The sequence below is a fragment of the Vulpes lagopus genome, chromosome 5 (genome assembly GCF_018345385.1).
Source record: "Vulpes lagopus strain Blue_001 chromosome 5, ASM1834538v1, whole genome shotgun sequence".
NCBI classification, from domain to species: Eukaryota; Metazoa; Chordata; class Mammalia; order Carnivora; family Canidae; genus Vulpes; species Vulpes lagopus.
In genome coordinates, this window is record NC_054828.1 from 98,823,135 (window position 1) to 98,845,285 (window position 22,151).

Here is a 22,151-nt window from a genome sequence, read left to right on the forward strand (position 1 = left end):
ATATTTATTTTACTTTACTTTCTTCCTGCCTCATAAATTTCGTTATTCTAGTATTCACTTCTCATAACTAATTCCTTTGGGGCACTGCCCCCTAAAAATCCTCCATTAACCTTTCTCTTACTGCATCTGAAGATCTTCAAGCAATAGGGGTTTGAGAAGAGGACACAGGGCATTGAGGAGACCCAGCCACCTGGCTTGTGTGCTGCATGTACCCATGCTTGGCTTTAGCACATCTGAAAGTCTAGTTTGATCTTTTAAATGCCCTACTGCTTGTATTTTGGCACAACATTTCACAGTTCTGATGTTGCATTTCTATGTACATGAAGCATTTAGGGTCGAACTTTCTAATTTTTCTGGATATGAAGACAAACTGGAAGAATAAATAAATTATTCCTTTGTTGACTGAAATTAAGCATCTGCTAGGAGTGAAATTCTTCCTAGGCACTGTGGGAACTTACATGTTGGTAGAGAAGAAACATAGACAGGTATAATAACAATAGCCTGTGTTTATGAAGCTCTGTCCATGTGCCAGGCATGGTGGTAGGTCTTCTCCTGGGCATTATCTAATTTAGTCCTTAGAATAGCCCTGTTGGTGTGGGGGTCCTGTTGATATCCACCACCAGGGCAGAATGTAATGGTTGAGGAACTCCCAAGTACTGTGGAAGCACAGAGGAAGGTGAAATCAATTATGGCCCTTAAGCTCAGGGACGGTTTTGTAGAAGAGAAACTAGACTTGGAGGGTTGGGGAGGATTTTATAGGCAAGGCAGAGGGGTGTGGTTATCCAGAGAAAGGAAAAGAAATGAGCAAAAGAGAAAGGAAAATTTACAAGGCACGCCTCAGGAAAGTTGAGCAAATGTGTGTATGAAGTCTTTAATTTTAGCTCTATTTACAAAAAAACAATGGTTAATATAAATACCTTGTTTTATACGAAAACTATTTTTATAAAACCTCTGAGGACCTAGGTACACTACTATTTTCACATTACTCTAATGGAAGAATAAGTGGAGGCAAAGGTATTTCCCTCAAAACAAAACTTAAATTTTTTAACTTGAAATCATTGGTGTAGATGGGTCCAATCCATCTGCTTTCTGTTTCCTTTAAAAGATTATTATTACAATGGAAAAGTATAAACTATGTACAGATGAGTAGAGTTGAAACCTCCCTCCCATTTGTATTAGTAACTTAGTTTTCTTTATTGTTTATTTATTTCAGGTTACTGGCATCTTGCCCTGCTTGCTTGATGGTGATTGTTTTATCAGATCCAATTCTTCATCCCCAGATCTTGGAATATTATTTGAACTTGGAATTTCTTATATTCGAAATGTATGTCAGTTGAAAGAGAAAACCTTCTAACGTATCAGTTAAAGAGAAGTTTAAAAAAAGTTATTAAAAATTATTTACAAGTAAAATAATTGAGGTTTTCATATATAATAGAATTTTAATCTCTTGAGGAATGGGAATGGTTCCAATTTATATATAGTGCTGCTTTGTCAATAGCATTTATAATAAAAGCATATTTGTTTATATTTATAGCTTGAATGAACTCCAATGCATTTAAAGAATGAAGATTTGAAAAGGATGAGAGTTTGTAGAAAGTGATAAAAGATGTTCAGTTGCATTCCAGCAGTGTTTTAGCTCTGTCCTACAGAGTCAGGGTATACTTAAGCTTGTGGCTGATGGTTCTAATTAAGTGACTTGTTGAGTGATAATATTTTATAAAGGGAGCTCCAGAAACTTGGATTAACTCATGTCATATAAACAATTAAACCAGTGGGTGTGGGTCTGTGATAGTAATTTATTTATTTTTATTTTATTCAGTCTTTTCTTTCAATTCCAGTATAATTAACATACAGTGTTATATTAGTTTAAGGTGTACAATATAGTGATTCAGCAGTGCTGTACATTGCTGAGTGCTCGTCATGATAAATGTGCTCTTAGTCATCTTTACCTATTTGACATGATAGTAATTTAAATGTCCCTACAATCTAATAATATCTTGGTAGTGTAGTATATATACTTGGCCTCAAGGTGACTCAGAGAACCAACTGCTGTTAATAGTATTACATCATCCTTTCTTTTTTTTTTTTTTTAAAGATTTTATTTATTTATTCATGAGAGACACAGAGTGAGAGAGAGAAAGGCAGAGACACAGGCAGAGGGAGAAGCAGGCTCCATGCAGGGAGTCTGACGTGGGACTTGATCCCGGGTCTCCAGGATCACAACCTGGACGGGAGGCAGCGCTAAATCGCTGAGCCACCTGGGCTGCCACTTTCATTTCTTCAAGTCAGATGCATCCATTTGTGTTGTGGGACAGGAGAAGGGAGCAGGGCCCCAAGCAAGTCCCCAGGGCCTTTAGCAGTTGATGGGTAGAGGTAAAGTCTGACCCATGATTAAAAAATTAAAAATTATTTAATTCGTGCATTGCATCTCTCACTGAGACAAAGCTGCATAAATCGCATGTAGTACTTATGTGGTTTAGATCATTTCACAAAATATTTATATCATTGAAACAATAGCAACAGTTGTGACATCATTAGATTTAAGAAATTTTCAAAAGTAATTTAACAAGAAAGGATTTTCACTTTACATACTTCCTTAGCCATCTGGCATGCCAGGAAAATGGGACCGACTGTGTTTCACTTTATTTTCTTGTGAAGAATTTTTTAGTTCTAAAAGCGAATGCTAATTTTGTTTCCTTTAAAGGACCAGTTATGTGCTTTTAAATTTGGCTGATTCAGACATTAAGTTTTATATGCCCATTTATTTCCTAGTCAACTGGTGAAAGAGGAGAATTAAGTTGTGGCTGGGTGTTTCTTAAACTTTTTGATGCCAGTGGAATTCCTATTCCAGCAAAGTAAGTTGTGTATATATTCCTTCCAAATGAATAATTTTGTAGAAATTCATTATTTAGAATCTGGATATCTCAGGTTTGCAGAGTGTGTATTCTGTTAGCATTTCAAAAACTTGGGGGAAGAGGGCTTCCAATGTTGATTTTAATGTTCTTTGAGGTGGTATATGAAAACAGCATGTACAGGGTCATCTTAGAGAGGAAGAAATGCCACATATAGAACAGTTATTTTTAAAAATGTTTCCTCAGGGGCGCCTGGATGGCTCAGGTTAGTTGAGCATCCAATTCTTGGTTCCGGCTTAGATGGAGGCCTGCCTTGGGCTCTGTGCTCAGTGGGATTCTCTCTCTCCCTCTCCTTCTGCTCTTTTCCCACTCCTGTTTTCTCTCTCTCTCTCTCTCTCTCTCTCTCTCTCTGTCTCTTTCTCTCAAAGAAAGGAAAGGAAAGGAAAGGAAAGGAAAGGAAAGGAAAGAAAGAAAGAAAGAAAGAAAGAAAGAAAGAAAGAAAGAAAGAAAGAAAGAAAGAAAGAAAGAAAGAAAGAAAGAAAGAAAGAAAGAAAGAAAGAAAGAAAGAAAGAAAGAGTTTACCTCTGCTGAGAATATTTTTCAGTAACTTTCTATGGTATTAGCACATTCCACAGTGCTAAAACGGAACCTGATTCTCTCCAAAGAGTGGGAAAGCTAAGTCCAAGATCCCCAGGTCCTCTGTGACTCTACTTTTCTCCTATAGGGGACACGCCAAAATCCTAATGGCAGTTACTGTAAATGAATTTAAAACTGAAGACCAAAAAGCAGATGGGTACCAAATACTTGCAATATAAACATCATAGTCAGATTATTATCCCTGATATAAAATGGGCTTTCAGAAATGAGAAAAAGACAATTCAGATTTTTAAATGGGTGCACACACAAAAATCTAAGTCTAAGATATAAACAAGAAATTAACTGAAGAGATACTGTTGGGCAGGCATCAGGATGGTGATTATGATCCAGGGTTTGGAATTCTACAATTCAGGGCTCTGGTCCTGGCTCTGTCTGTGTAATTAAGCCAAGTTCCAGGTTCTTTGCCTGTACAAGCCCCAATTTCCTCTATCTTAAAATGGGAGAGTATAACAGTTCCTACCCCCAAAGGGTTATTCTGAGGATTAATTCAGATAATGCTCCCTGCCATCTGTGACTTCTGCTTACACTCCAGGGATGGGTATGGCTTCTCTACCACAGGGCAGAGGTCAAAGTCCAGACTCCACTTGTCCTCCTCTAACATCAGCCCAGTGATAGGGGAAGGGGCACACCCTCTGAGAATGTAATAGTCCAGGCTTCTTGTGATTTAAATTTGTTTTGTTTTGTTTTTAAGAATGTCTAGGGTTTTCAGCTGTCCCTAGTGGGAGAGAAAAGGGGATCTTCTCCATCTTTCCAAAAGTGAAGTCATAGCTATTTTTCTAAATGAGGTAGAAGCCTATGTATTGATATAGAAACATTTCCAATGTATATTATTATATGGAAAAAAGCAAGCCGCAGGATAGTATGTGTACCGTGGCTCCACTTTTGTTCATAAAATTTGTATTTGTGTGCATATATGGGCAGGTTCATGTAAAATGTTCCCAGAGGTTGCCTCTGAGGAGCAGAACTAGGGAGTTAATGCAGCGGGATTAAAGAGGGCTTTTATCTTCTACTTTCTACATTTAGGCAATTTGCAACTTTAAAAGAAAATGTGTCAGTTTTGAGATTTACTATGTATATATATTTGTTTGCATTTGCAAAGAAGAAGGTAGGGCTTTTCCAGACTAGAGGGGATGGGATGGGGAGGGATGTTTTGTTTTGGTTTTTTGTTTTTTTTAAGATTTTATTTGAGAGAGAGAGAGAGAGAGAGAGAGAGAGAGAGAGAGCTCGTGCATGCGAGGGGGCAAAGGGGAGAGGCAGAGGGAAATGGAGAAGCAGACTCTTCCCCCTGAGCCAGGAGCCTGACTCAACTCAGAGCCTAGTCCTGGGACCCCAAGATCATGACCCAAGCTGAAGGCAGATACTTAACTGAGCCACCCAGGCTCCCTGTTTCGTTTTTTACTTATCATTTCTACGCTGTATAAACATTTGAAAAATACATTTAAAAATACATCATTAATGCGTTCATTAATGTAAGTCATTAAATCAAAACACTTTGATGGTATCAATTAATTTTTCCATTTTAATGGGGAACAATGTATTTTCTACAGTTCAAAGTTAAGAAGGAAACTTTATTTACTGAGATAACACCTCACAGAAGAATCAACAACTTTCATTCTCATTTAGCAATGAGACAAATAAAATGTCTGGGAATGTATCTGTGCTAAAAAATATTTCACTCCTGAGTTCAATGTTTCAAAATGGAAACACATGGTTTTTCCTATTCTTTTGTAGAACATATGAACTATTCTTGAATGGTGGCACCCCTTATGAAAAAGGTGTTGAAGTGGACCCTTCGGTATCCAGAAGAGGTATGGCTCTTAGGCATTGCTTTCTCTCCTTTCCTTAAAAAGTAAACAGAATAAGCACCAGCAAAGAGAGCTATATACTAATAAGCATAACATTCTTCACTTGAATTCACATTTTTAAAAATAAGTCATTTGATAGTAAAATCCTAATCATTTTTACTAAGTGCTTATTTTCTTGGCAGCACACATGAGACTCTAATGTAGGAAATCAGAAAGCATGGGGTCTGTTCATTAATGCCTTCTTGAACACTGAACTGATACTTGTGACCGCCACAGAAATAATGAAATAGTCTAATTCCCAGGTTGGCTATTGCTAGACATTTCAAATTGTGAAATACACTCTGAGTTCCTTCACAAATATTGAGCATGTTTTAATATATTCACTGACCAGGCACTGTGCTAGATAGATAATGGGGAAATGGAGAGTAAGACAGATATATTCCTTGACACATGGATCCATGAGCTCAGCTCCTGACAGATGTAGAACACATAGCATGCTGCTGCCCTAGCAATGCCAGTACCACCTTCTTGGAACAGGAAAGGGTTTGGGACCTGGGAAGCAATTGGTTATACCTGGAGTCAGGCATGCTTTTTTTTATTTTTTTATTTTTTTTTTTTAGGCATGCTTTTTAAACTGCTTTTCCTTTAATAATCAATAATCTGGCAGCAATGCTGTCAAAGCATCTGATTTAGCAGCAGCTCGAGGGGCCAATCAGGTATGCTTAGCGGGGTTGGTAGGCTTTAATGCCATGCTTTATTTCTTTCTCAGCTCATTTAGGGTATGTGAGGTACCCCTGCTTTTCATACAATTATTATTTTTAACCAAAATCTTTGTTGTATTATAGAGAGCAGTTTATTTTATTATATTCACTGTCTCAAGCATTTCAAGTTTTGACATTTATTTTTGATTTTTTTTTAAGCATATGGGAGTGTTTTCCATCAGATGATGACAATGAGAAGGCAGCCTCAACTCCTAGTAAAGCTGAGATCTTTGAACAGGAGATCAAGAGACTTGCTGAGGTTGGTACCTGATTAACTTGAGGCTCTTCAATGTTTGTAGACTATCTCTGCTTTTGACTTCTTCTCCTACTTGGTCATCTTTTGTCGGGTTTTTCCTCATTAATTCATCTGCCAAGGATCAGCAGGGAAATGGAATGGTAGGAAAATTCAAATCAGCTTATTCTTTTGTTTACTAGTTAGCTTGAGTAATACATTTGGTCAGAAATAGTAGGGAAACTTGGCTAAATCAGGCTTGCCATCCATGATCCTATTGTCCCAGAACTTTTTTTTTTTTAATATTAGGTTAGTTGAGGTATAATTTACATGTAATAAAACTTACCTAGTTCTCTGGTTGACTTATTTTGCTTAGCATAATACCCTCTAGTTTCATTTTTTTGATGGCTAAGTAGCATTCTGTATGTATATGGAATATGTATATATGTATCACATCTTTATCCATTCATCTGTCAATGGACGTCTGGACTCTTTACACAGTTTGACTATGGCAGATAGTGCTGCTATAAACATTAGGGTGCAGGTGCCCCTTCAAATCAGCATTTTTGTATCCTTTGTATAATACCCAGTAGTACAATTGCTGGGTCATAGGGCAGTTCTATTTTTAACTTTTTGAGGAACCTCCGTACTGTTTTCCAGAGTGGCCGCACTGTTTGCATTCCCACCAACAATAAAAAGGGTTCTCCTTTCTCTGCATCCTCGCCAACATCTGTCGTTTCCTGACTTTTTAATTTTAGCCATTCCGACCAGAGGTGGTTTTGATTTGTATTTCCCTGATGCCAAGTGATGTTCAGCTTTTTTCCTGAATCTGTTGGCCATTTGTACTTCCCAGCAGCTTTGCCTTTTCCAGAATGTTCTACAAATGGAGTCATTTGTGTGTAGTCTACTGAGTCTGGCTACCTACACCCAGCATACTACTGCATTTGAGAGTCATCCATGCCATTGCATGTAGTAGAAGTTTGTTCTTTTTTGTTCTAGATAGTATTCCATTTGTTGGATATACCTTTTTTTTTTAAGATTTTATTTATTTATTCATAGAGATGCAGAGAGAGAGAGAGAGAGAGAGTAGCAGAGACACAGGCAGAGGGAGAAGCAGGCTCCATGCAGAGAGCCTGACGCGGGACTCAATCCAGGGTCTCCGGGATCACGCCCTGGGCTGCAGGCGGCGCTAAACCACTGCGCCACTGGGGCTGCCCTGTTGGATATATCTTAATGTGTTTATCCATTCACTAACTGATGGACATCTGGGTTGTTTCTAAGTTGGGCAATTATGAATAAAGCCACTCTAAATATTTGCATATAAGTTTTTTATGGGTAGCTATGTGGCTTTATTTCTCAGAGGTATAAATACATAGGAGCAGGATTGCTGGGTAATCTGGTGTCTTTCTAATTTTATGAAAAACTGCCAAACAGTTTTCTGAAATTGCTATAGCATTTTACACTCCCAGCAGCAATGTATGAAAGTTCCAGCTACTCATGTTCTTGGTATTACCTGTTTTTTTTTTTTCTATTTTGGCCATTTTAATAAGTGAGTAATGGTATCTCATGGTGATTTTAATTTGCATTTTCTTCAGGAAGCTTTTTAAAATTTATTATACTTTTCAGTTAATTTTCTTTTATTGATTTACAGAGCTCTTTTAGATTTTTTTATTCCAGTATAATTAACATACAGTGTTATATTTTTTCAGGTGTACAATACAGTAGTTTAACAATTTCATACATTACTCAGTGCTCATCACACTGAGTGTACTCTTAATCCCTTCACCTATTTCAAGGAACTTTTACTCTAGTGGGTTCCCAGATCTATCACCTTCTAACTCAGTAATCTCTTGGACAAGTCATTTAACTATCTTTCTTAAGATCCCAAAGAACGTATCAACCCCATGAAACTACAATGAGGTTTAATGAAAAGAAAGTATATAAAACATCTAGATTATTTTTATAGTATATGGCACATAGTAAAACACAATAAGTATTAACTATAATTATTTACTATTATTATCATATGTATACATAAACGCAAATATAATTCTAGGTCCATGGTGCTATGTCATAAAATTTGTTTAAGTGAAGATGTGCTATGTAGCTAATGATATCAGGAGGATTTGAAATAGTCTTTGAAGGATTGGAGAGATGTACACATGTGAAGATGGGAAGCTATAGAGAAAAGGAACCTAGCACAGAGAGCATATGGTGGATGAGAGAGTGGAAAGGAGGAGCAGTGCCTAGAAACAGAAACTGATGAAGCTGACCTGTTCCACCACGACCTGCTTCTTGCTTGCTCATTACCAAGAAACAGAGTAATAGGATGAAAACTTGGCATAGCCTCCTAAAATGTTGCTTTTCTTGTTCTGGATCATGCCCTTAGTTTAAATACTCCTCATTCTTATATCTGATACTTAAGTGTGATTTATAATTCTAGTATTAACAGTTAAATCTTTCAATAGCCTTAATGATGTGTTCATGGGTATTACTCATTCTCTTGACTCCCCCCCCCCCCCGGGATGTTTATAGCACTTATAAATTCCCTTTTTCACCAATCTTTCCTTGGAAAATAGTTATTTTTCAAGATTTAAAAAAAAAAAAAAAGCAGCAGCAGCACAGTAGCAGTCTTTGTAAAAGAAAAGCCATAATCCTGTTTGGCTTCATTCTTCTGCTTCTTCAGCCTCCCACTCCTCATCTCATTGGTAAGCCTCCAGGAGTCCCCAAGTACTCCCAAGTGTGTCTTTCAAGCACAACTCTTAATAGTGTTGCTTTGGCCCCAGATCCTGGTTCCAAGATACTTTTTACAATCTAGAGATCAGGTATGACTGGGTGGTGCAGAGGTCAGGTAGGCAGGCCCATGCTTCCAAAGCAGTGAGTGTTATGCATACTGGTTCTCAAAGAAGGGTCCTGAGTCCTTGCCCTCCAGACCCCAGGAACTGAGGTGTGCTTGTTTGATCACAGCATATACGAGGCACCGGAAAAATGTTTGCTAAAGAACTTCAAAGTAGGAATCTGCCTGTTAGTGTAAAAGTGTACTTCAGACGTCTGCTCTGCCTCCTGCTGTCCCTAAAGTTCCCTCACCTTGTCTTGGGGTGTGCTCTTCTCTCCTCCCAGAGCCCAGGGGGGGACCTGTCTTGAATTGCCACTCCACTTTGCATGACCCAGAAGTGTGTATGCTTGGTAGTGTCGAGTATGGACTGAGGCAACCCTCCAGTGCAGCTGAGGTTCAGGCTGGCTCTCACAGAGACCAGGCCATGGGCTCAGAGAATCTAGAGGCCCCATGCCTCACTGCAGAGCCCATGGGCTGTGGTGCGAGGGCTGTGCTGTAGGTCCACAGTGAGAGGCTGGGCACCAGCATGGACAATTTTGGGTATCTCTGCCCTGAGCCTGCACACCCTGGAGGGTAGAGACTGAGGCAGGACTGATCCATCTCAGCCCCCTCTCCTCCCCTGACTGCCTCCTTCAAAAGTACATCCCACCTCTCTCCCCACCCTCCCTTGCTTAAGAACTTCACCTTTGTTTGGCCAGAATCCTCTGCTTGAAGGAGAAAGGACAGAGGCTTTTAACATTATGCCAAGGGACATACAACAATGTGTACAGACCCAAGGATGGGAAGCCCACTGAGAGTTTGCCTTCCCACCCATTTTTACCCAGTGCCCGTGCTAGCTGGCTTCACACTGCCCTTTCACCAACCAGCAGTCTCACGTGTGTATGCCTTTGGATGTCTGAAGACCTGCAAAAATGCAAATTAATCCATGTAGACTTGTCTCCTTTATTTTTTTTTTAAGATTTATTTATTTGAGACAGAGAAAGAAAATGAGTTGGAGGGGAGGGGTAGAGGGAGAAGGAGAAGCAAATTACCTGGTGAGCAAGGAACCCAATGAGGGGCTGGATCTTGGGACCATGACCTGAGCCCAAGGCAGGTGCTTAACTGACTGAGCCACCCAGGTGCCCCAGTTTGTCTCCTTTACTAAAGAAACAGCACCAGAATCCTGCCCATGGGACTTCTTTTGTGGAGACAGTTGTAATCATGGTGACCCTCTTGGCATGAGGCAAATAAGGGAACACATAGAATCCTTGTTTCACCGAGACTTGCCTTTCTAATTTTGGAGCTATTTTTCAATGTTTTTTTTTTTTTTATATCTTGATATGATTTGGCCAAAGGTATGCTCTTAAACCCCTGAAAGCCTCTGAATTTTGACGACTCTCAGTGTATTAGTTCAGCACAGATACCAAGAAATACTGGTCTGTAGAAGTAGGCTATGTGTATGTGTATAAATTTGCTATAAACTTGTTTATTTGTCTTTGCTTTTTTGATGTATCCTAGCTTGCTTTTTCTCTTTCACTTCCATTGTATTATTTCTAAAAATAAATGAGGTAATAGTGTTAGTAGCCTGGGGCCCATGATTACATGATTCTGTTCATTGCACTTCTGCCATCAGCGTTTGCTGGTGTATCTGTGAGTTCAGAAAGATGTATATTTTTACTTCTTCAGCATAGCCTATCTCAGTAGCTCAGAGCTTTCTGGTCTTCTTGAGTTTGGGAAAATCAGAAGATTTCCCTAAAGAAAACTAATAAAGTGCAGCTGTACTGCCTCATGTTATGGGGATGTGCCAGAAGGAAAGGAGTGCCTACACTGTGGGAGGAACGAAGGCCTCTACCACAGGCTGGCAGTGATGCCAGCCAGATAGAGCAGGCGGGTCCATGAGAGGTGAGGAAAAAATGAAAGGAAGGTTACACCCCTTCCTCTAGCAAAATCAATGGCTGTTCTTCAGCATGAGACATGGTTTGGGCATGCAGCTGAAACACTGCCCAAATGAGCCATAGACCAGAGGACAGGATGTGGAACAAGCCTTAAGAATTGCAGCTGAACACCAAGAAGGCATGTGGCAGCATCAAGGCAGCTTATATGGTCCTCTGCAACCAGTCTTTGAAATCCAGATCAGACACAAGACTAGCATTGTAGCCGGATTAGAAAACAATGATTTCTAACTTTGTGTACCAAATGCCATATATGAATGGAAGAGAACCTGTCATGCATTTTTGGATATTTCTAGAAATGCAAGAGTTGATTAGGAAGTGGTCAAGGATACTTACTAAATTCCATGAACCTACCCCTGGGATATCCATTGCTCCTCCACCACCATTGACATTACATTCATTCTATTTACTTCCAACAGGCTGGAAACCTGAACTCTACCTCTGTGACTAATGTTCCCTTCTAAAATACTTATTCTAGAAATTAAAGTAAAGGATTAATTTACAAAAGTTAAAGTCTCTCGGGCCCCCTGGGTGGCTCAGTGGTTTAGCGCTGCCTTCAGTCCAGGGTATGATCCTGGAGACCCGGGATCGGGATCGAGTCCCTCATCGGGCTCCCTGCATGGAGCCTGCTTCTCCCTCTCCCTGTGTCTCTGCCTCTCTCTGTCTCTCTCTGTGTCTCTCATGAATAAGTAAATAAAATCTTAAAAAAAAAAGTCTCTTTTTAAACTTTTGGTGGTTTTTCTTAGCCCAAAGACATTTGCCTCCTTGATAAAGGACATTGTTTGCAAGGTTTTCAAGATTTCTTATGTTTAGAAAATGTATATTTAAAATGATTCAAGAGCTCTCTCCTTGCGGATCCTGCGCTGGAGGAGATGTGCGCAGTTAACCTGGTCTCCTTCGCGCGACCCTTACAGCTGCTGGTCTCGGGGCACAAAGGCAACTCTTAAGGAAAAACTGATTGCACCAGTTGCAGAAGAAGAGGCTGCAATCCCAAACAATAAGATCACTGTAGTGGGTGTTGGACAAGTTGGTATGGCATGTGCCATCAGCATTCTGGGAAAGTCTCTGGCTAATGAACTTGCCCTTGTGGATGTTTTAGAAGATAAACTCAAAGGAGAAATGATGGATCTACAGCATGGGAGCTTATTTCTACAGACACCTAAAATTGTGGCAGATAAAGATTACTCTGTGACTGCCAATTCTAAGATTGTGGTGGTGACTGCAGGAGTCCTCCAGCAGGAGGGAGAGAGCCACCTCAATCTGGTGCAAAGGAATGTTAATGTCTTCAAATTCATTATTCCTCAGATAGTCAAGTACAGTCCTGATTGTATCATAATTGTGGTTTCCAACCCAGTGGATATCTTACATATGTTACCTGGAAACTAAGTAGACTACCCAAGCACCGTGTCATTGGAAGTGGGTGTAATCTGGATTCTGCTAGATTTTGCTATCTTATGGCTAAAAAACTTGGCATTCATCCCAGCAGCTGCCATGGATAGATTTTGGGAGAACATGGCGACTCAAGTGTGGCTGTGTGGAGTGGAGTGAATGTGGCAGGTGTTTCTCTTCAGGAACTGAATCCAGAAAATGGGAACAGACAACGACAGTGAAAATTAGAAGGAAGTACATAAGATGGTGGTTGAAAGTCATCAAGCTAAAAGGATATACCAACTGGGCTATTGGATTAAGTGTGGCTGATCTCATTGAATCCCCGTTGAAAAATCTCTCCAGGATTCATCCAGTGTCAACAATGGTGAAGGGCATGTATGGTATTGAGAACGAAGTCTTCCTGAGTCTTCCGTGTATTCTGAACACTCGGGGCTTAACCAGTGTGATCAATCAGAAGCTGAAGGATGATGAGGTTGCCCAGCTCAAGAAAAGTGCAGATACCTTGTGGGATATCCAGAAAGACCTAAAAGATCTGTGACTTCTGGCTTCTAGGCTGTAGAAATTTAAAACCATGATGTGATTAACTGTGAGCCTTTAGTTTTTCATCCATATACATGGATCACAGTTTGTTTTTATCCTCCTAAATATGTGAATCTGGGCTCACAGAATCAAAGCCCATGCTTGGTTTAATGCTTGCAATATGAGCCTTGAACAAATAAAATTAACTACTGGAAAAAAATAAAAATAAAAATAAAAATAAAAAATAAAATGATTCAAGACATTTCCTTGAGTATCTTTTAACTTAGCTCTTATGCTCAATATATCCCAGTAGGCAGTAGGCACTTAGTGTGTGTCATGTGAGGATTTTAAAGCACCCACTTGTCATGTTTCAGATTATTATTTTTGAAATAATATTGAAATTTTATTTCTATTTTTATAAATATTTTCTCTTTGATGCTATTGTATATGAAATTGGTTTTAATTTCTTTTCAAACTGTTCATTGTTAATGTATAGAAACATGACTAATTTTTTTAAAAGATTTTATTTATTCATGAGAGACACAGAGAGAGAGTGGGGCAGAGATACAGGCAGAGGGAAAAGCAGGCTCCCCACAAGGAGCCCAATATGGGACTCGATCCCGGGACTCCAGGAGCAAGCTCTGGGCCAAAGGCAGGCGCTCAACCGCTGAGCCACCCAGGTGTCTCTGTGACTAATTTTTGTATGCTGATTTTATATCCTACAACTTTGTTGAATTTGTCTATTTAAACTGTTTTTTTGTGGAAGCTTTCGGGTTTTCTACATATAAGACCATGTTGTCTGTGAACAGAGATAATTTTTCTTGTCTTTTCCAATTTGGATGCCTTTTGCTCCTTTTTCTTGCTTAGGGCTCTGGCTAGGACTTCTAGTACTATGTTGAACACAAATGGTGAAAACAGGCATCCTTGTCTTGTTTCTGATCTTAGAGAAAAAGGTTGTGGTCTTTCACCATTGAATATGATGTTAGCTGTGGGATTTTCATATATGGTCTTTATCATGTGGAAGTAGTTTTCTTCTATTCCTAGGATTGTTGAGTGTTTTTATTATGAAAAGGTATTGAATTTTGTCAAATTCTTTTTTTTTTAAGATTTTATTTATTTATTCATGAGAGACAGGGAGAGAAGTAGAAACATAGGCAGAGGGAGAAGCAGGCTCCATGCAGGGAGCCCAATGTGGGACTTGATTCCGGGACTCTGGGATCACACCCTGAGCCAAAGGCAGACACTCAACCTGCTGAGCAATGCAGGAATCCCTCAAATTCTTTTTCAGCATCAGTTGAGAAGATCCTATGGGGTTTTTTTCCTTCATTCTGTTAATGTGGTATATCACATGGATTTTTCTAATGTTGAACCATCCTTGCATTCTAGGAATAAATCCCACTTGTTCATAGTGTATAAACCTTTTAATGTGCTGTGGAATTCTGTTTGATAGTTTCTGTTGAGGATTTTTGCATCTATATTCATCAGGGATATTGATCTGTAGTTTTGTGTGTCTTTGGCTTCAATAACAGGATAATGCTGGTCTTAGAGAATGATTGTGGAAGTAATCCTTCCTTTTCAATTTTATGGAAGAGTTTGAAAAGGATATATATTAATTTTTTAGATATTTGATAGAATTTACCAGTGAAGCCATCTGGTCCTGGCGTTTTATTCATTGGAAAGTCTTTGATTATTGATTCAATCTCCTTACTAGTTATGTCTATTCAGATTTTCTATTTATTCCTGATTCAGCCTTGGTAGGTTGTGTGTTTCTAGGAATTTGTCCATTTCATCTAGATTATCCAACCTGTGGATATACAATTATTCATAGTTCTGTCTGCAATCCTTTTTGTATTTTTGTAAAATGAGTAGTAGCATCTCTCTTCATTTCTGATTTTATAACTTGAATCTTTTCTCTTAGTCCTCTAGCTAACAGTATTGATTTTGTTGATCTTTGCAAAGAACCAACTCTTGCTTTCATTGATTTTGTATGTTGTTTTCTGTTATTTTGCTCATCCCTGCTCTACTCTTTATTATTTCTTTCCTTTTGCTATATTTAGGTTCATTTGTTTTTTTTCTTTCCTAGTTCCTTAAGATTCAAAGTTAGGTGGTTGATTTGAGATCTTTCTTCTTTATTAATGTAAGCATTTATAGCTATAAACTATTCCTTAGCAGTGCTTTCACTGTATTCCATGAGTTTTGGTATGTTATGCTTTCATTTTACTTGTCTCCAGATATTTTCTAATTTTCCTTATGAGTTCCTCTTTGAGCCATTGATTGCTTAAGAGTGTGATGTTTAATCTCTACATATTTGTGAATTTTCTATTTTTTCTTCTGTTGATTTCTAATTTCATTCACTTGTGATCAAAAAATATACTTTGTATGAGTTTAGTCTTTTAAATTATTAAGACTGGTGTTGTAGCCTCATATATGATCTATCCTGGAAAATATCCCACGCACACTTGAGAAAAATGTGTATTCTGCTATTAACTGAGTGAAGTGTTCTGTATATTTCTTTAGTTACAGTTGGTCTACAGTCTTCTATTACCTTATTTATTTTTTGTCTGGTTGTTCTTTATTAAAAGTGGTGTATTAGATTCTCCTACTATGATTGTAGATCTGTGTATTTCTCTCTTCAGTTTTGTTGATGTTTGCTTCATATACTTAGTATCTCTAATATTTGTTGTGTATGTTATAATCTTTATATCTTCTTGGTGCATTGACCCTTTTATCATTATATAATATCTTTCTTTGTCTTTTTAACACTTTTTTTTTAAAGTCTGTTTTGTCTGCTATTAAGATAGCCACCCCTGCTCTCTTTTGTTTACTATTTGCATGGAGTATCTTTGTCTGTCCTTTCATTTTCAACCCATGAGTGTCCATAAATCTAAAGTGAGTCTCTTGTATATAGAATATAGTTAGATCCTATTTTTTCTCTCATTCTGTATCTTTTGACTGGGGAGTTTAATCCTTTTATTTTTAAAGTAATCACTGATAGGGAATGTTTAGTACTGCCATTTTATGATTTGTTTTCTGTACATCTTCTGGGGGACTTTTCTATGCCTCATTTCCTCCCTTAATGCCTTCCTTTATTTTTATTTATTTTTATTTTTTTTTTGTTTGACTAATTTTTTTGTAGTGGCACATTTTGATTCCTTTTTCATTTCCTTTGTGTATATTCTATAGATTTTTTTCTTTGTGGTTATCATGGGGATTCCATATAACATCTTAAAGTTATAGGAATCCATTTTAAACTGATACAAACTTACCATCAATATTGAATTTTTCTTTTTTTGTTTTTTTGAGCCCTTACTATGGACCCGACATTACATTAAGTACTTCACACTTACCTCAATTTAATCCTTTTAGTAAGCTTCTGAAACAGAGGTATTACTCTCTGTATTCTAAAATGAGGAAACCAAAACAAAAGGACAATAATTAACCCTAAGCCACATAGCTAGGAAGAAGAAAAGTCAGAATTCAGTCCAGATCTGCCACACCCCTCCCACATTCCACCAGGCACCACGGAACAGTCTGAACTCCTCTGTGTCCTTTTTCATTCATCATATCAGGAGGAGTGGCTACAAGGCTTTGTCAAAACTGGTAGCTGACTAATCCCCTTCTTCCCCAAACATGTAATTGGTGACTTTTCTTCTCTACTTAACATATAACATGGGTGAATGCCCTAAAATGGAAACACAAGAATGGCAAAACAGAGTTCAGATTTGAAAGTGTACACATAGAAATAGTAGTTTTCTGAGGCTTACTGTAGGCAACTTATAGTGGGAATTTTCTTTAAAACTGTTTAAACTTTTTTCCAATAATGAAGCAAAACTTGAAACTGTTCATTAAAGTAGTAAGTATATATTTAAAAAAACACTGTAGGTGAGATTGTAGGGAATTGTTTAATGAATACATATTTTTCTTCTTTAACAGTTTACTGCCAGAAACATTAATTGGAAGTATGTGTACTATTCATTTGTTGATATTTTATCGCCAAATTCTTGGAGATGTACTCCTGAAAGACAGGATGAGCATGCAAAGTGCTGGTAAGAGTCTTTGCAATTTCCTTATATATAGTAATGCATCATGTTTGAGTAAATGTAACCTACGCCAGCCTTTATCTTCTGCTTCTGAAGGTAACATTTGGAATAAAATATTTATTTTTTGGAATAAAATATTTAGAATAGCATCAGTGTCAATAAATTACCTCGAGGGACGCCTGGGTGGCTCAGCAGTTGAGTGTCTGCCTTTGACTCAGGTTGTGGTTCTGGAGTCCCAGGATTGAGTCCCACATGAGCCTGCTTCTCCCTCTGCCTATGACTCTGCCTCTTTCTCTATGTCTCTCATGAATAAATAAATAAAATATTTTAAAGTAAATAAATAAACTACCTCGTTGCACAGTATTGTACCCCATTGTACACCTGTATATATATATATATATATCCTGTGTGAGCTCAATATATATTCAGTTCTTTACAATATGCATATTTTTACATTACAAATTATGGAGATTCGAGATCCTAAAACTCAGACATAATCATATTTCCCCTCGGTGTCTTGAATAATATGTTTATACCACATGTTTGGTATGTACATCATCTTTTTGGGAAGAGACCAAAATCACCCAAAATAACTGATTCTTAATGTGTGAAGTTAAATGTCAACAGATTAGTTAAAATTAAATACAGATAAAAGGTACTCCAGTGTTCTATTTTTATTCTTGTAACTTCTTTGTAAGCTTGAAACTTTTTCCAAGTAAATTGTTAAAAAATAATTTTAAAAAATCAATGAGTTATCACACATGATTAAACTTGCAAAGAGATATACATATGTTATAAGAATTGCCTTTAGGGGTGCCTGGGTAGCTCAATAGGTTAAGCATCCAACTCTTGCATTCAGGTCAGGTCATGATCTCAGGGTCCTAAGATTGAGCCCATGTTGGGCTCTGTGCTCAGCATGGAGTCTGCTTGTCCTTCTCCCTCTGCTTTTCCCTTCTCCCCTACCCTCTGTAATAAATAACTAAAACCTTAAAAAAAAAATTACCTCTAAAAATAGTTTAATTCTAATGAATAGTCTTTGAATTCAGTAAATTAGAAAGCAGATATGTATAGAGTGCTTCCTATATGCCAAGCATGTAGTAGGCCCAGTGACAGTTGTAACAGATACATCCTCACCCTGGTGGCGTGACAGACTTCAAACACAAGATTATATAAATAATCCTTTTCAACCTTATAAAATAAGTATTTTAAAGGAAGAAAGCCAACATGAACATACACTAGGAAGACCTGAGGGAAGTCTCTAGGCAAGTAATATTTAAGATAAGACCTGAGAAAGGAGCCTATCTGAGCAGAGCGGCCAGTGTATCTGAAGACCCAAGGCAAAACAACCCAAGTATGTTGGAGGGATTACAGTTGAAAGCAGGCCAGTGTGGCTGAAACAGAGTGAGTAGGACCAAGAGCCCTATGATGGTTTAGCAATTGTGGACAAGTAGAATTCATGGTTAGACAGGAGTCCTTTCCCAGGACTTAAGAGAGAGAAATGGAACTCTACAACAGGGAGGTACCACCATTTCTCAAGGAACAATTATAACTCCAAGGGAAGGACACTTTGAACTTTTTCATCATCGCTTGCCTTTGAATTTATTTCAGTAACTCGAAAGAAACTTCATGACTGATAAGACTGCTTAGAGGGTTATTAGCTTTCCTGTTGGGAAGGAGGTTACTCAGAACCAATTTCATCATTTGAATCTGACCATCAGAATAACCCTGATAAGACCTAGAGGAAGGATTTTTCTCTACTGAGGATGCAAGGTGGCAAAATATATTGCCCATGTCATTTTAAGAGTGTCCTTTCTGGTGTGCTTCTTTGCAAAGGTGTCTCATGTGCCATTATTTATTGTGAAATATCAGTATTCTCCTACACAGTATTTAGGACTATCGCTAGAAATCTCAACTCCTGATTCCTTTCATTTTCATCCACCACCATCCATTGACCCCAAACACCAGTTCCGGGGTCCTTTCTGACTCCAGGACTGGAGTCAGTTCCTGAGCAGCTTGCACCGTGTCTCCTGTCCCCCGGCACTTACTGGTTCCAGCTCAGCAGGAATTCTAGTATATTTGATATTCAGTGTTATATTAGTTTCAGGTGTACATATAGTGATTCAACAATTTTATACATTACTCAGTCCTCTTCACGATAAGTGTACTTTTCATCCCCTTCATCTATTTCACCCATCCCCCACGCACCTCCTCTCTGATAACTATCAATTTGTTCTCTATGGTTAAGAGTCTGTTTCTCATTTTGTCTCTTTTTCTTTGTCTGTTTGTTTTGTTTCTTAAATTCTACATATGATTGAAATCATATGTGATTTGTCTTTCTCTGAATTATTTTGCTTAGCATTTTACCTTCTAGATCCATCCATGTTATTGCAGATGACAAGATTTCCTTCTTTTTATGGCTGAATAATAGTCCTCTGTGTATGTGTGTGTGTGTATCTCTTCTTTATCTATTCATCAGTCTGTGGATACTGGGCTGCTTCCATAATTTGGCTACTGTGAATGATGCTGCAATAAATATGGAGGCACATACATCTTTTCAGATTCTTTGGGTACATACCCAGTAGGGGAATTGCTGGATCATATGATAATTCCATTTTTAATTTTTTGAAGAACCTCCATGCTGTTTTCCACAGTGTCTGTGTCAATTTGAATTCCCACCAACAGTGCATGGGGGTTCCATTTTCTCCACATCCTTGCCAGTACTTGTTCCTTGTGCTTTTTATTTTAGCCATTGTGACAGGTATGAGGTGTTATCTCATTGTGGTTTGTGTTTCTTTTTTATTAGAGAGAGAGAGATTGCAGGGGCAGGGAGGGGCAGAGGGAGAAGGAGAGAGAATCTTAAGCAGACTTCACACTCAGCTCGGAGCCCAATGCAGGGCTCAATCTCATGATCCTGAGATCATGATCTAGGCTGAAATCAAGAGTTGGATACTTAACCAACTGAGCCACTCAGGTGCTCCTGTCATTGTAGTTTTGATTTGTATGTCCCTGATGATTAGTTATATTGAGCATCTTTTCATGTGTCTGTTGACCATCTGTATGTCTTCTTTGGAGAAATGTTTGCTTATGTCTTTTGCCCATTTTTTAATTGGAGTATTTGGTTTTTTGGTGTTGAGTTGTACTTCTCTAGTTACTTTTACCATACTTCAGTTATGTCATAAGGAGGAAAGAGAGGTTGGAAAACAGCAAAGAAAGCAGAACAAAATTTTCTAGTTTTATTCTGTTCAGAGCCACTTTACTTTCACCCTAAAAGCTCTGTCTACTTGGTACAAGACTCATTTCATAACTCCCTGGAGTATGAATTTAGGGGTGGATGGAGATTGAGCAGACAGTTTTGAGCCCTCCTAGAAGTTAAAATGTATAGAATGTGTTATCAACAAATCATGTAGCATAATAATTTTTGTCTGAATGAATGTTTTTACTTCTGTTGCAGTCAAATACATTGGATGAAGTTTATATAAAATCCTTTTTGTTCTTTTGTATTTCAGATTTAATTAGTAACCCAGTGTTGGCCACCTTCCCCAAGCTCTTGGAGCAGCCTGACATGATGGATGCACTCAGGGTGGGTAGCACACATCATGATAGAAACCTGATGGGTTCTGAAAACAATTGAACATACCATGTTAGTGAGTTCTGACACCTGCTCTAGCGTTGGTTTGATTGTTTTTCCAATTTGGACAGTGTCTCCCAACCCCTGTACATTGTCTAGTTAACTTGGTCTCATCCTTTCTTCCTTAGTATGAATACTATTTCCCAGGGCTGCTTCCCCTGACCCAATAAGCAGATGGAGTATCTGCTATGTACGCTATTGCAATCTCTTTCCTATTCTTTATTCCTTGACTTAAGATGGCCACTGATTGTATCCTAAGCAAAAATCCAAAATGGTTTGTTAGATAAATAGACTGAGCTTTCAGAGGAGAATCAGGGTACATATATCATTTTTTTGAAGATTTTATTTATTTATTCATGAGAGACACAGAGAAAGAGTGAGAGAAAGAGAGAGAGAGAGAGAGGCAGAGACACAGGCAGAGGGAGAAGCAGGCTCCATGCAGGGATCCCGATGCAGGACTCAATCCTGTGACTCCAGGATCATGCCCTGGGCCGAAGGCAGGCGCTAAACCACTGAGCCACCCAGGTGTCCCTATCAGTTTTGTTTTAATTCAACATATACTATCTGCTTATATGAAATTGCAACTGGGTATTAGTTTGAACCCTATAAAATCTCTAATTTTTAGCCATTTTGTGACTTTCAAAAATGTCAGTTTCATAAAGTTTAGCTTAATATATCAGTCAACAAATATTACGAGTCCATTATGGCTTCAAGGCAGTACTCTGATAACATGGTAAGTGCCACTGGGGATGTATAATCCAGGACCTTGAATATTTAAAGAGGGCAGCAAATGAGGATAAGTGTTTTTCACAAGAGGTTCTTGGTGAGAAAGACTTAATAAAAAGTTGGGGCCAAATCAAATTTTGATGTGCTGAGATGAAAGGGAGGACATTACAGGTAGAAGGATCACCATGAACCGATGTTTTGAAGCAGGAAGGAATAGCGAGTAATAGAAGAGCAAAGGATCCACTTTGGCATGTAGAACGTCATATGCAGTTGGGCAGAGTTGATCTGATTCTCACATTGCCAGTGAAGAGTATATGGTAGGTGGTGGGTAATCTGTACAGGGTTCTGCTTTAGGAAAGCTCCTGACACACAGGTAGAAAAGTACATGTGCAGAAGGGAGGTGAGCTATGCTAGGAGGTGATTCCTATCTATAAGAATAGAGGTCCAGTGGGCCTGACAGAAATGGAAGGAGGAAGTAATCACCTACAAAGATTTTTATTAGACTTGAAAGCTGATTTCATGTAATGGTTTGGCTAGGTCTGGGGTGTCAACAGTAACAATGAAGTTTTCTGCAAAAAAGACTTAATGGCATATGATTAGCCATAATTTCAGACAAGTTCATATGGCACTCACATTAGATAATGCAGAATTTTTCTTTTTTCCCTTATAAAGTCACTAGTATCATGTTTATTCATTATACAGAACACAGGTCCATTGATTCATTCGACAAATAGTTTACGAGACCTCACTGTGGCTAAGGCACTGTGTAGGGCAC

The 22,151-nt window shown here is 38.3% G+C and overlaps 1 protein-coding gene and 1 pseudogene across 3 annotated transcripts in view; both read left to right on the forward strand.

The window, feature by feature from the left end:
* NPHP1 (nephrocystin 1) overlaps nt 1-22,151 on the forward strand; it is a 59,243-nt gene that overhangs the window by 32,834 nt on the left and 4,258 nt on the right. For all 3 annotated transcript variants that reach the window (XM_041757283.1, XM_041757284.1, XM_041757282.1), the window contains 6 exons: nt 1,214-1,324; nt 2,773-2,855; nt 5,241-5,317; nt 6,235-6,334; nt 16,916-17,028; nt 20,529-20,602. In XM_041757283.1, coding sequence (XP_041613217.1) covers nt 1,214-1,324; nt 2,773-2,855; nt 5,241-5,317; nt 6,235-6,334; nt 16,916-17,028; nt 20,529-20,602 — 558 coding nt within the window. The remainder of the gene's footprint in view (nt 1-1,213; nt 1,325-2,772; nt 2,856-5,240; nt 5,318-6,234; nt 6,335-16,915; nt 17,029-20,528; nt 20,603-22,151) is intronic.
* On the forward strand, nt 9,568-12,706 carry LOC121490937 (annotated as a pseudogene).